Genomic DNA, 13830 nt, shown 5'->3' with positions numbered 1-13830 from the left:
AGGTCCAGACATCCCCGAGTCTCCGTGAGCAAAGCCCATCCTGGCCTCAGCCTTATTGTCAGAGAGAAGCAACATCAGGAGGGTTTGGGAAGGAGCCTGTTCTGATGGAGGTGGATTTGACAGAGTGAAGGGCAGGGGCCTTGGATAATCTGCAGGTTTGTGCAGCTTCTTCTCCCCTCCTAAGCCCCTCGGAGAGGGCAGGAGGCAATATATCCCGTGGCAGGGAAGAGCTGTAGGGAAAGTCATTCATTCATTCATGGAAGCAAAAGGATGATTCATTCATTCCTGTATTAATTCCACAAATATTTACTGAGCACATGCTAAGTGGCAGGCACTCTGTTTGGCCTGGGTTCATGGCACAGGTAAGAAATGAAGCCCCTACTCACCAGACCCCAACACCTCCTTCTGAGATCTGAACTCTCTTCCATTCCCACATTCTTCTTCACCACTAGTCTCTCAGATGGGTTCTACTAGCTGACTTGGGCAATACTTTCTCATTCTTTCCAAAGATATATCATATGAAAACTGTAATATATAACAGTTCATGGGGGAACTCTTTGCAGTTTTGATATTGAAGCTTTGACCTTCATCCCACCTTGGACCACATCCTCAGGATCCCATATAATTTAATTTGAAAACCTTGAAACTCCAGGGTACCACACAGTGTGTAAGAGTTGGAAGCTTTGAGAAAAAAGAGCATTTGGAACCTTCTCTTGAGGCTAAGGCGGTGGTGACCATGTGACCATGTGGGCACACCCTGGACTCCTCTTGCCAGCCCAGGAGGTTGGCCCTGACATTCCCCCCTAAAAACTTAGGGCTGCCTCCAACTCACCTGGTTATAGGTTCCTCCACCTGTGGATGTAGGTGACTGTGAAACTCATCACCAGCAGCACCTTGAAACCCAGTAGGAAAGTTGCAAAAATAATGGCAGATGTCCCTGGACCTAAATGGGCAGAAGGAGACATCCTGTGTGTTTAAATACCTTTGTCCTCTCAGGAGCAGAGGTAATCCAGCTGCTCCCAGGAGTGGATGGAGGTGACTTGCATGCACCCCCAATGAGCTTGTAGATGGCCGGGGCTGCTGGGGACAGGATGAGGTTGGCCAGGTGGGAGGATGTGCTTCATGCTGCACCAAACAGGTGAGCACCTGCTCAACCCCTACAGTGACACTTTCACCAACTGCAAGCTTCCCAGGCTCATGGCTCAGCTCCCTGAAACGTGGCCGTGCTCCAGCCAGGTGGATGCACACCCTATGGTTAGAACCTCTGCACATGGCAGGCAATGGCCACCAAGTCCAAGGACGGTGAAGACTGAGACACTGTCACTGCAGTGGGAACTGACAGCACCCAGAGAAAGCAGACAATCCCTGTGGGAAGTCCACTGTGGTAGCCTGGAACTCCTTGAGGATGCTTCATCTTCCCAGGGCCAATCACAGAGGAGGATTTAGATAATGGTTAACAGATGCCTGCATAGGTAAATGCATGATGAATGAGAGTGTGAAGGCGTGCATGGATGGACAGATGGATGCATGGATGGAAGAATGAATGGGAACAAAGTCATTGTACTCTTTCATATCTTTTCCAATTTTGAATTCTGTTCACAGGCTAGGACATGAATCTAATTTGCGGACATTGTGCTAAATGACATAGGTTAGTCACAAAATGACCAATACTGTATGATATGTATCTGAGGTATGAGAGGAATCATCCTCAGAGAGACTTCCCCTAGAGACTCCAGAAGGGACACAGCCTGCCCATTCCAGTGTAGACTTCTGACCTCTAGAACTGTAAGGTAACAACATTTTCTTGTGTTAAGCCACTAAACATGTGGTTACAGTGGTGATAGGCTTCTAATCCAAGGACAGGGGAGCATTTATAAAGGACAGATGTAACTAAAGGGACAGGCCTGACTTAAAGTACATAACTCTGGGGTGGGGAAGGCAAAACAAAAGCAAAAACAAACAAACAAAAACACACAAAGGAAAACATGCTGTTTCACAATTGAGTGGTAAAGAGAAATAAGAAAAAGGGACGGGAAAATTTAGGGTCTTGAAAGACAAAAGGAACCAAAGAATGTGCGGAATCATAACCATTCCTCCAATGTCAAAACCATTCAATAATCCCAAAGCTCTGTAAACAGACATGGATTATGCTATATTGACAGAGAGAGGTCAGTTAACCTAGAAATAGTGTAAAACACATTAGTATCATAAGAATGACCAAATGACCTGCATCCTTACACCAAGTCCATTGGATCAGGCCAGCAGGGGAGGGCATTTGGGGGTGACCAGGTCGGTAGAGGAGGGCATTTGGGGGGGGGGGGGACCACGCTGGCAGGGGAGGGCAGTTAGGGACAACCAAGTTGGCAGGGGAGGGCAGTTGGGGGTGACTAGGCCAACAGGGAAGGGCAGTTGGGGGCGATCGGGCCTGCATGGGAGGGGGGGCAGTTAGGGGCGATCAGGCCGGCAGGGGAGGGCAGTTGTGGTGGTGGGGGGGGGAACAGGCCTGCAGAGGAGGGCAATTGGGGGTGACCAGGCCATCAGGGGAGGGCAGTTGGGGGTGTCCAGGCTGGCAGGAGAGGGCAGTTGGAGGGACCAGGCCTGCATGGGGGTGCAGTTAGGGGCGACCAGGTCAACAGGGGAGGGCATTTGGGGGCGAGCAGGCCTTCAGGGAGAACAGTTAGGGATGACCAGGTTGGCAGGGGATGGCACTTGGGGGTGATCGGGCCAGCAGGGGAGCAGTTAGGGGTGACCAGGCTGGCAGGGGAAGGCAGTTGGGGGTAACCAGGCCTTCAGGGGAGGGCAGTTAGGGGTGACCAGGCCAGCAGGGGAGGGCATTTGGGGGTGAGCAGGCCTTCAGGGAGAATAGTTAAGGATGACCAGGTCGGCAGGGGAGGGCACTTGGGGGCGATCGGGCTAGCAGGGGAGCAGTTAGGGGTTGATCAGGCTGGCAGGGAAGTGGTTCAGGGGTGATCAGGCAGGCAGGCAGAAGCGGTTAGGGGCAATCAGGCAGGCAGGCAGGCGAACTGTTGGGAGCCAGCCTTCCCGGATTGTAAGAGGAATGTTCGACTGGCAGTCGGACATCCTCCGAGGGGTTCCAGATTGGAGAGGGTGAATGCTGGGCTGAGTGACACCCCCCACCCCGCCTCATGCACGAATTTTGTGCATCAGGTCCTATGTAAATCAACTGAAAGGTGGAATGACCAGTTGCTATGATGGGCACTGACCACCAGGGGGCAGGTGCTCAACGCGGGAGCTGCCCCAGCTGCAGGCCCTAGGCCAGCCAAGGCGGGTCCAGCGGGTGTCCCCCAATCGCCCTGCTGGTCGCCCCACAGATAGGCCCTGATTGCTGGCCAGGCCTAGGGACCCTACCCATGCACGAATTTTGTGCATTGGGCATCTAGTCCTATAATAAGCATGAATTAGTACTTATAACATTAAAATTAAAGATAAAATTTAAACAGAGCTGGATCAGTTGGAGCAGAGGCCTCTCCCTGGATTTTACCTTTGACCTTGTCCTGGTGAGCAGAGGCCATCAGGGTGAGGTTTGTGGTGAGCGCCGGCTGCCCATCGTGCTCCACCTGGCAGGTGAACATCGCATCCTCCCTGTGGGCAGACAGGTTCACGAGGAGCCAGCTCCTCCAGCTGAAGGTCCCATCCTGGTTTTCTACGAGGGTCAGGGGCGTTTCTGTTCGGGACGTGTTTCCGTTCTCCAGCCAGGCCAGCTGTAGGCGCGGGGGGTAGAAGTTCTTCACCAGGCAGGCAATGGCATTCACCTGGGTCTCTGACACAGTGTGTTGGGTAACCTCCAAGGTGGGTGGAACTGAAACAGAAAAGGGCAGAAGCTCTGACCTCATGGAATAGACAGATCACAGAGGGGCTCCAGAACTTAGCTCCCCCACCGCACAGAGGACGGGCTCACACACGGAGCGTTCTTTCATTTGAATGAAATCACAGAGCACATCCACCTCCCCATCCAGAGCCCTGCCCCTTGTCTCTGGGGAGGGGTAGACAAGGCGTCCGGCTTTTTGTCTTGTTTTTGAGGTTTTCATTTTACTGGTAGCTGCTATTAGGGTCTTATGATTGAAATCAACCACTACAGCTCCAAGCATGCAGTCAGAACATACTAACTCCAGCAAAATAAATGAAATTACCAAGCACATAAAAGCTTGGCTTATAGTAGGTGCTCAGTAAGTGGAGTTGCTATTGGTAAAGTAGATAAAACTATCAAGCACATGGCTTGGCAGGTTGTAGATTTTTCATCTGCCAGCTGCCATTAGACAGGGGTGAGTGATGGGCAAATCCATGTGAATGATAATGGGAAGGATTGTCAGGAATTCAATTCCAGGCAATTCCAGGCCCGGAGCAAATTAGGGGAGGAGCATGGAGGCCAGGGGCCCGGTGTGGGCCTGGGCTGGGTGGGAGGGGCATCTACCTCGGATGGCCTCAGAGAGGTAGGCAGTCCCACGAAGAGGAGGGTCCCCCTTTAGGGTGTCGTGGGCCACCTGGCAGATGACCTGGGAGCGAACATCCCCCGGGGCCAGCCGCACCCTGGCTGTGCTGGAGATGCTGTAGGAAGGGCTGTCTCCCTCTGGGTCCACGGTGGTCTGGGAGGCTGGCAGCTCATTCCCATCCTTGAACCACTTCAGGACGATGTTTCTCGGGGAGAAGCCGTGGGACTTGCAGGTGAAGTTTACTGTCTGCCCAGGCGGGGCCCTGCCCGTGGGGCCTGATACCACAGGGGGCGAGGGTTTGGCTGTAAAAGGAACATCATGAACAATGAGCGTGATTGTGACTTTCACCACTAACTATAAGCATGTGACACTGTCAAACCTTCTCATATACTGTTTCTTTGTTTGTCTTTGTCATACACTATTTTCTATCCTGTATTCCTGCTGGGAGAGCATGTCATTCTCCTCATCTTGCAAAGGAGGACATTCATGTTCCCAGAGGTGAACTCTGAGTGAGGGGCAGGGCCGACAAGCAATTCCAGGCCTTTGTTCAAAGCCCAACTTTTTTCCTCTAGATGATTTCCCACAGTCTGGACTCAGAGACAGAGTTCCTGGTCAGTCTCATTTTTGTGCACTGAATGTTCACAGCTGGCCTCCAATCCTATGGACCCGGGCATGGAGCCACAATTATCATCTTCCTCAAGTGGGGAAACTGAGGACTTGGAGGAGAGAGAGACTTTCCCAGGAGCACACAGCTGTGGGACGACAATGCCGTGGCTCAGTGAGGGTCTGTCCTCTCAACAGGCTCGCCTGAAAACATTCTATAAAGGCAGATTGGATTGTATCGTCAATATTTGATTAATCAGTGGTTTTATTATGTTATTCTACACAATTTCTGCAGGTGAGGAGCTGAGGCCCAGCCAAGTTAACTGGGTCATGACACTGACATAACACCTTGATTTGGGGGTGCACCTTGTGCTGGGTGATTCAGACAGAGCACCTCAAATCCTTCCCCCTCTCCTAAAAGGGGTGCATGATCATCGCCATTTTAGAGATGAGAAAACTAACACTGAGAGAATGAAGGGACTGTCCCCTCGGCCACTACTGTGCCCCAGAGGTATTTCCTGTGGCCTCCCAGGTATGCACGTCCCTCAGCAGAGCAAGTGCCCACCTTCAGGAGCCTGACCCTGACCGCCACCTGCTCCAGGGAGGAGTGCCCTCCATGCCCAGACCGGGGGCCCAGTAGCAATAAATGGGGGAATGGGATCCAGACAGTGAGTCTAGAATATGAACTTGTGCTCACTGGGCACAGGGCCCTCTAGGAAATGCCCCCTCCTCCCCCTCAGTCTGCAGAGACAGGGATGCTGCCCAATGCGGTGCTGGGGCTCAGCGACCCCTCTCTGCTCTATCCAGGCCCCTGTGCCAGGCGGCTCCTGCGGCTGCTCAGTGAGGAAAACACCACACAGAAGGGAAAGGCCTCCTGGCTGCCTCCATAGGCAGAGCCATGTCCTGTAGGAATAGTTTCAGGCCACATCATGGGACATTTGAGGATCTGTCCCATCTCAGTTGGAAAGCTAGACCTGCCTCCCCCACAGGACTTTTTAAAAAGTGTATTTTTGTTATTGTTGAAAAACATAACAATACGTGAATAGAAGAAATGGATTGGAGCCTGGCCAGTGTTGCTCAGTGGTTGAACATCAACACATGAACCAGGAGATCACTGTATATTCAGGGTCAGAGTACATGCCTGGGATGTGGGCTCCATCTCCAGTAGGGGGCATGCAGGAGGCATCCAATCAATGATTCTCTCTCATCATGGATGTTTCTGTCTCTCTACCCCTCTCCCTTCTTCTCTGAAATCAATAAAAACATATTATTTAAAAACCAACGAAACAGAACTTAAAAACAAAACAAAAACAAAAAACCCAAAAGGATTGGAGTGTTCTCTACACTTTGACAAGCACAGTGGGTGTTGCAGAGAGCAGAGACCCTGACCTCTCCCACCTCCTGGATTCTCAGGCAGGTGTCACCTGGGCAGGTAGCTCAGGGAAGGGGCAGGAGCTCTCTCCCAGGAGGCAGCAGATCTGAGTGGCGATGGAGCCACTGACACCTGTGATGCCTAGGCAAGGGACACACTATTGGGAACCTTTGTAATACCTGAAAATTTGGGATAAAGCCACCTTCCCTGCCTGTGTCCAGGAGTTGTGGGGAGACCCCGTTGCCTCCATGGCTAGGAGGGAAATTTGGCGATACCCCCACAAATTAAAATGCACGCACCCTGTGACCTAGCAATGCCGCTTCCATGAGCACCTCCCTCTAAAGTAGGGTGACCCATGGACAAGGGTATCCCGTGTCACTGTGTGAATAGCCCAAGGCTGGGAACAGCTCACACCCATCAACAGAAGACAGTGAATGAACGGCGCTGTCTCCACAGGCTGGAGGGGAGGCAGCTGGTGGAGGAGGGGCAGCTCTAGGTGCTGATGTGGATGCTCCATTTGGGGCGATGTGGCAGGAGGTAGGGAGGTGCCCAATCACCTGGGCCACAAAGTCTGAGTGTGAGGGGCATGTGAAGCTCTGGGTACCAGTGAACATAAGAGGTGCTGGCTCCCTGTTCAATGGTGTGCTGTACTGAGCTTTATTCGGTGATTGCATTTCCAGGCTTTTAGATGGAAATAATATCTATCTCTGAAGCAGGAAAGAGTTTCTAAATTCAGATAGGGTTCTAGAAAAAACTCACTCACTGGCCATGTGACTTTGTACAGAGTCCCCTTCACCTTTTGACCTCAGGCGCCCCTCTATACCTGGTTTGGGAGGCTGGATGGTCTAAAGGTCCCTGCGTGCTCACAGTCCAGGACTCAGGCTCCTGGGCCTCTGGTAAAACACCCTCAATGAGAACGGTGTTGCCTCAATGGGGCGACCCCTAAGTCTCCCACATGGGGAGCCTTTTCCATGGGTGAGGGACATTCTGAGAGGACCCAACTCTGCTGGGAGGCTTCATGACAGTGACTGGGATTCTGGAATAAAGGGGGTTTCCCGGCAGACCCACCGTGATCGCCCACTTCTGGGCATCTCCTCCCAGCGGGGCTGTCAGAGTGAGCAGGGGTCTGGGCCTCTCAGGGTTTCCTTCTCCTGTGATGTTTGTGAGGCTGAGAGAAAGCAGCACCTTCTCTACTCCCTGCCCTAGTGAGTTCCTCCCACTGGAGGGAGGGAACGGAGCTTCGAGGGGAAGAGCCGTTGCCTGCTTTGTTCTGCAGCTGCCTCAGCACCCAGCGCAGAGCCTGGCTCACAGCAGGTGCCCAGTGGGTGTCACTAAGGAGGAGCCTCGGCCACATGGAGGGGAGCACTCCCTGGAGGTGGGTGAGGTCTGGCCTTGTGATGGGCAAGTCACTCAGCCCTTCAATTTCCTCATCCCTGGCACCAAGGGGCTGACAGGATTGAAAGGCCAGGGCTGGGGAGCCAGACAAGCGGGCGTTCCAGACCTTTCCCACCACTGACCAGCTGTGGGGCCTGAGCAAATAGCATGACATCTCCAGGCCTCAGCTTCCCTGGTCTGCAGACGGGGTGAAATCAGACCAAGAATCAGATCCTGACTATAAGCACCCCCCTCCGCACCTGACTCTTAGTTGTTGCTCAAAGATGGAAGTCGTTCTTACTGACTTGTTGTCACACACGAGGGACACAGGATCCCCCTGTACTCACCACTCACGCTGAGCTGAGTGCCTGCTCCAGACTTGAACTCCGTGTCATTATCACTGCCTCCTCTCCGGAACTTCACACAGTAGTAGGTCCCTGTGTCTGCTGGGGTGATGTTACTGAGTCGGATGGAAAAGTTCAAGTTGTCTCTCCTTGTGACGTCTGCAACACTTGTTACTCGGGGGAAGTGGCCTCCTTTGAAACTGTAGATTAACTCCCGGTCTGGCCCTGTCCCTCTGAACCACAGGAAGGGCCCCACGGGGAGCAGGGAGGTCGCAGTGCAGCTCAGAGTGGCCGTCTCTCCTGCTGTGACGGACACTGACTTCTGAGGCTGAATCACCTGCAGCTCCTCACCTGCCCCTCCTGGAGGGAAGCACAGAGCAGTTATTTACTCAGCATCTGGGAGCCTGTGGGCTCGGTCAGTATTTATCAACAACAGCTTTCATCGACCGAGTGCACACCCTGAGCGGGCCTTCAGCCCAGCACATTGCATGTGTCATACATGTAGCCCTCACAACCAACCTGTAATGTGAGATCCTATAACAAATGAGGAAACTGAGGCACAGAGAGGTAACAGTGACTGGGTTTAAGTTCCCCCCACCCCTCATCAAGCAGTTCTGCTTGGTGCCAGTAATGGAGGGGCTGTGCTGGGCTTTTTCTTGCAACATGTCACTGTCCAGCTGAACTGAATGGTTCCTGGAGGTACCACCAGGCAGCTCGAGGACTTCCTCTCTGCCAGCAATGCTAAGGCAGCTATGGCTGGTCAACTGATGATGAGGAAGTTGGTGCAGAGAAATAGCACATCCCTTGGAATAACATTCATTTGCAGGGAACTGCAAAAGGGAAACCATTCCTTGCAAAAGACTCACCCAATCCTTACCCAGTTTTATCTTTAACGTCTCTCATTAAAGGGACTGGGCGGTACTTGCTGCTGAACCTGAGCTACAAGTTGGAATTGAACCAGGTCGTGGCTCAACTTCAGAATGCCTTCTGAGTATGAATGAAAGTTTACCAACAAAGAACGGGAAGCCATCAGAAGCTTTAAGGACGAATGGACTCGGCTGCCTATGTTCTCTGGGCATCGGGCCCTGAAAGAAAGCTTCAGAGAAGCCACAGGTGCTGGACTAGGGTGTGAATCTCAATGGCTTGAATGGGATATGTCCCCATTAAACCTGGAGATGGCCAGGTTTGTAAAGAAACACGTTTGTTTCTGGATGGAGAAGGAGGAAAAGAATGGGCGTTTGAGGAGAGCCAAGCAGATGAGCACCATTTGGGCAGGAGCTCCTAGGAAACCCGATGCATCCAGACATCAGGATGCTTCATCTCAAGATGACCCTACACCCCCAGAGGCAGGTCCTGTCTTTCCCGACAGGAAGTAGTATCACCTGCTGTTCCTATAAGCCCTGCACAGCCTTCATTTTGGGGCTGTTTTTGCTTCTCAGAAGAAGTTCTGATATGAAATGCTACAAAGTCATGATATCACACAAGTAAGAAAGGGAAATGAAACTGTTTGTAATATTCTGTGCTCACTAAAAAATAAATGCCTATTACTATCCAATTTCATTTCATAAAACAACTTGAAAAAGAAAAACACAACTTTTCCTAATAAAAAAGCATACTCCTAGTTCAAGAAAGCTTAGTAGAATACATGCTTACCTTTCTTCCTCCCACAATCACTCTGAATTGACCGAGAAATGGAACAGGGTGGCCGAATCTTAGTTGATACAGGGGTAGCTCATTTTGTTTCACTTTGCTTTATTGCGCTTCACTTTATTTGCGTTTTCACAGATGTTGGGGGTTTTCCAAATGGAAAGCAAGAAGACCCTCCACAAGGGAAGGAGGGGGTGGGTGGAGGAGGGGAATGATTCACCAGGGAACCTGTATGCATTGTGCATCACCATGGACACAGGCAATAGAGTGGTGAGGGCCTGGGAGGGGTGGGCACGGGTGAAGGGGGTCAATGGGTAAAAACACACATACATTAAGGGGACATCTGTAATACTTTCAACAATAAAGATAAAATTTTTAAAAACCCTCCAGCAGCAAAAATATTATGACTCGTTTTATTACAGAAGACTGGAACTGATCCCGCAATATCTCTGAGGCAGGCCTGTACATGCTTATAGAAACAAACAGAAAATGAAAAGATGCCATAAGGAAACATTCAACAACATCAGAGATACCTATTTCTAAAACATTTCCTTGGAAAATGAATCCACTTTTTAATAAAATGGGAACATGCTATTCTGTAATTCTTTTCTCTGAGCTGCACATCCGGTGTCAATAAATAATCTTGTGGCATAACTTTCACCGGCTCTAAAGTGCTCTGTTGCGTGGCTAATATCACTTAGGATGCTTGGACCAGAGGTAAGGGTGCAAACAGCTGAGGTAAGTAACCAAGGGCAGTAATGGTCTCCCCAGCACCCAGCTCAGCGGTGTCATAAGGACACGGTCTGGCCTCAGCCTCAGTTGTTTTGCCTCAGGCCTGTCTCATGGTCAGGAGAGCTGCTGCTGTAACTGTCAGCTTCACATCTGCACAAAATGCAGCTAAGAGTCAGGACAGGCGACTTCTCCTCTCACATCTCAGCTTTGTCAGGGAGGAGTGCATTTCCCGCAGCCAGGGCCAATCACAGCCCAGCCCAGGGGTAGAGCCCGCAGCCAGGGCCAATCACAGCCCAGCCCAGGGAAGAGCCCGCAGCCAGGCCAATCGCTGCTCAGCCCAGGGAAGAGCCTGTAGCCAGGACCAATCGCTGCTGAGTCCAGGGGAAGATCCCACAGCTAGGGCTGACAGCTGCCCATCCCCGGGGGAACACCCTTTTATTTCCCCCTCCTCCCTCAGGAGATCTCCCCAGCTCCCTGGGACCAGTTGGGCAGAGGCTCACCAAGTCCTTTCTCCAGCGGGAGGCCAGGCTGTTTGCTAGCAACTCCTGCAGCGCCTGGTGCTGGGACGCCTGGAGGGCCCGGAGCCTGCACTGTCACAGAGGGTCTTGGCGAGACACACGCTCTTTGCCTTCATGGACAGTCACAGGCAATGTGGGTGGTGATCTCACACCCCGGCCCACGAGTATTTTTTGGGAGACGGACCTAGCAGCAGTTGGCTTCAGGGGACCCCATGTTTAGCAATTTATAGGGAAAAGGAGGAATTTTTCATAGAAATCCCGCTTGCTCTGTGTCCTTGTTAAGGAGGGGCTGTCAGTGGCCTTTGTCCTCTCCTCATGCAGGGGCTCCTAGTCCTATCCGGGCCAAACAGATCTTTCTGGATCTCCCCACCCCCTGCTTTTTTTTCTTTATAAACGGGAGGTCGGTTAATATCTTAGAGTCAGATGTGAGTGGCTTAAAGGGCAGATAAGAGAATTCTATAAGTATGCATTGCAAATTAAAATTTCTGAGGTGCTTTATTTGCAATTCTGTTGGATATTGTAGAGACTCCTGTATTTCTATCTGACATGGATGATTTCCAGGGGAGGCGAATATTGGTTAGTTTACAGGGCGACTCTGCCTTCTGACTTTAGTGAAATATACCAAACTCTCCTACTAGTCTTTCAAAGACTATCTTCCCTGCTAGGTTCCTGGGTTCAAAGGCATTTTAAGAATTTCCTCCTGTTCAGCACCTAAGACTCAAAGCATCATCTGTTTTGCTGCCTCTGGGAACAGGTGCAGGCGATGGTCCCACAGAGAAACCACTCAGATCCCTGACCTCATGCGCTCAGGTGAAGCCCTGTCCTTGGCCTTCTGTGCAGCCCTGGGTGACACACCCATGTTTCCCTGGAGGCCCTGAAATTTCAGGGGCAAAAAGAAGTCCAGGGGCAGGGAGGGAATATTCTACCCCAAGGAGTGCTCACCTGGGAGGCCCAGCAGTAGAGTCAGCAGCAGGCAAGGAGGAGGGGGCAGCCAGGAGGCAGGGACAGGCATCCTGGAGGCCTGAGTGGCCTGCTGTGTTCAGTGTGTGCCCAGAGAACCCGGACTCTCTGCTCTGAGAGAGGGGTGAGGCCCCAGCTGCGTGATATAAGAGGAAGCGCCTGGGAAGGGGTGACAAGGCTGTGACACAGTAGCCAGCCTCTACATTCTAAACAGTTCCTGCTTCTAGATTGTGAAATATTCACAGTCAGGGAACAACCACTGGGTGAGCAGTTACTTATCTTAGTTTTCAGAGGGACGTGGACATGCCTCCAGGAAGTAGTGTTCCCCCCCTGCACCCCCTCTTTGGAGCGTCTGCTCTCCACTGGCCCCTCAGCCCATCTGAGGTCTTCATGGCGATGCCCCACTTGGGGGCCCAGGACAAGAAGGGTGTGCGGTGTGGGCTTTGTGCTAAACTTCCCAGCCCAGGACCCTAGGATGTTGCTGGCTTATGGCCTCATCTCCTTCAGCCTCAGCAAGAGCTACTCATTGGAGGAAGGAAGAGGGCTCATCAGAGCCTGGTCAGCGTTGAGATGGAACCAGGTCCTCTCCTGAATGACTCTCTATTCCAACCATTTACCGATGGAACTGGAAACACTCTACCCAAACGCACAGTGTGGGGTGGACCTCAGAACTGGTATGTGCCACCTTGCAACAAAAGACATAATTTCCTCACATCTTTCCAGAAAGCACATGTATTACATGACCACATTTATACACACCGGCATTTGTCTCAGAAAAATGCAACTTATGTCCACTCCAAACGCTGTGGACAAAATAAATCCTACTTCAAGGATTTTCTCTTTTAGCAACTTTCAAGTATACAACCCAGGATTGTTAACCGTAGTCATCATGTTGGAAATTATCTCCTCAAAACGTATTTATCTTATAACTAGAAGCTTGTTCATTTGACCACCTTGACCTGTTCCCTCACCGAACACGCAGCCTCTCACAACCACCAATCTTTTCTCTGTGTCTATGAGTTTCCCCGGAACCCAGGTTCCACAAATAACTGAAATCATACAGTACTTCTTTCTCTCCCTGACTTATCACATTGCATAATGCCCTCAAATTTCATTTATGTTGTTGCAAATGGCAGCAATTCCTTCCTTCTTTGGATGAGTAATATTCCATTACATATACACATTTTCTTATGCATTCACCCACTGATGGACACTGACATGACTTGCTTGACTTGTATATTGTAAATAATGGTGCAATGAACATGGGGTTGCAGATACCTCTTTGCAGTAGTGATTTCATTTTCTTTGGATATAGACCTGGGGGTGGAATGGCTGGGTCATATGAACATTCTGTTAATTTTTTGAGGCCCCTCTATCTGTTTTCCATGATGGCTGCACCAACCTCTGATTGGATGAACTTCCTGTCCCCCCCACCCCTTTTTAACTAGAAGTTTCTACAACAGCTTTTCTCCTTCATCTAGTCTGCTGTTGAACCCTTCTATTGAATTCTCCAGTTCAGTGATTGTATTCTTCGTCTCTGTGATTTCTCCTTGGTACTCTCTCATTTAAAAAAAAATTATTGTTGACAGTATTACAGATATCTCCCATTTCCATTCCTTTACCCCCCTCCGCCCACCGCCTACCTACTCACCCCAAGTCTTCATTAACCTATTGCCCGTGTCCGGGGGCCATGCATGTAAGTATAGAAGTTCTTTGGTTCTCACATTTTGTATCTCTTAGTAGTTTCGCATTGTGCAGCCTTATTTTCCTGGACAGGTGAGCATTGTTATGAGCATTTATAAAACCCTACCAGGTAAAGCATTAAGGTG

The 13830-nt window shown here is 50.9% G+C and overlaps 1 protein-coding gene across 1 annotated transcript; it reads right to left on the bottom strand.

Annotated features, from left to right (window-relative positions):
- Positions 1–165: 165 nt before the first annotated feature.
- Positions 166–12105, bottom strand: LOC103285827 (signal-regulatory protein beta-1-like). Its single transcript, XM_054723968.1, has 6 exons — positions 11984–12105; positions 8148–8504; positions 4433–4753; positions 3503–3820; positions 833–943; positions 166–230 (listed from the first exon to the last, which is right to left on the bottom strand). The coding sequence occupies exons 1-5, from the start codon at positions 12051–12053 to the stop codon at positions 837–839; spliced, it is 1173 nt and encodes a 390-aa protein (XP_054579943.1). The 5' UTR covers positions 12054–12105; the 3' UTR covers positions 166–230; positions 833–836.
- Between the last annotated feature and the right edge of the window lie 1725 nt (positions 12106–13830).

The sequence above is a fragment of the Eptesicus fuscus genome, chromosome 12 (genome assembly GCF_027574615.1).
Source record: "Eptesicus fuscus isolate TK198812 chromosome 12, DD_ASM_mEF_20220401, whole genome shotgun sequence".
Classification (NCBI taxonomy): Eukaryota; Metazoa; Chordata; class Mammalia; order Chiroptera; family Vespertilionidae; genus Eptesicus; species Eptesicus fuscus.
The sequence above is the reverse complement of the archived record's forward strand: the minus strand, read 5'-3'. Positions and strand labels throughout refer to the sequence as shown.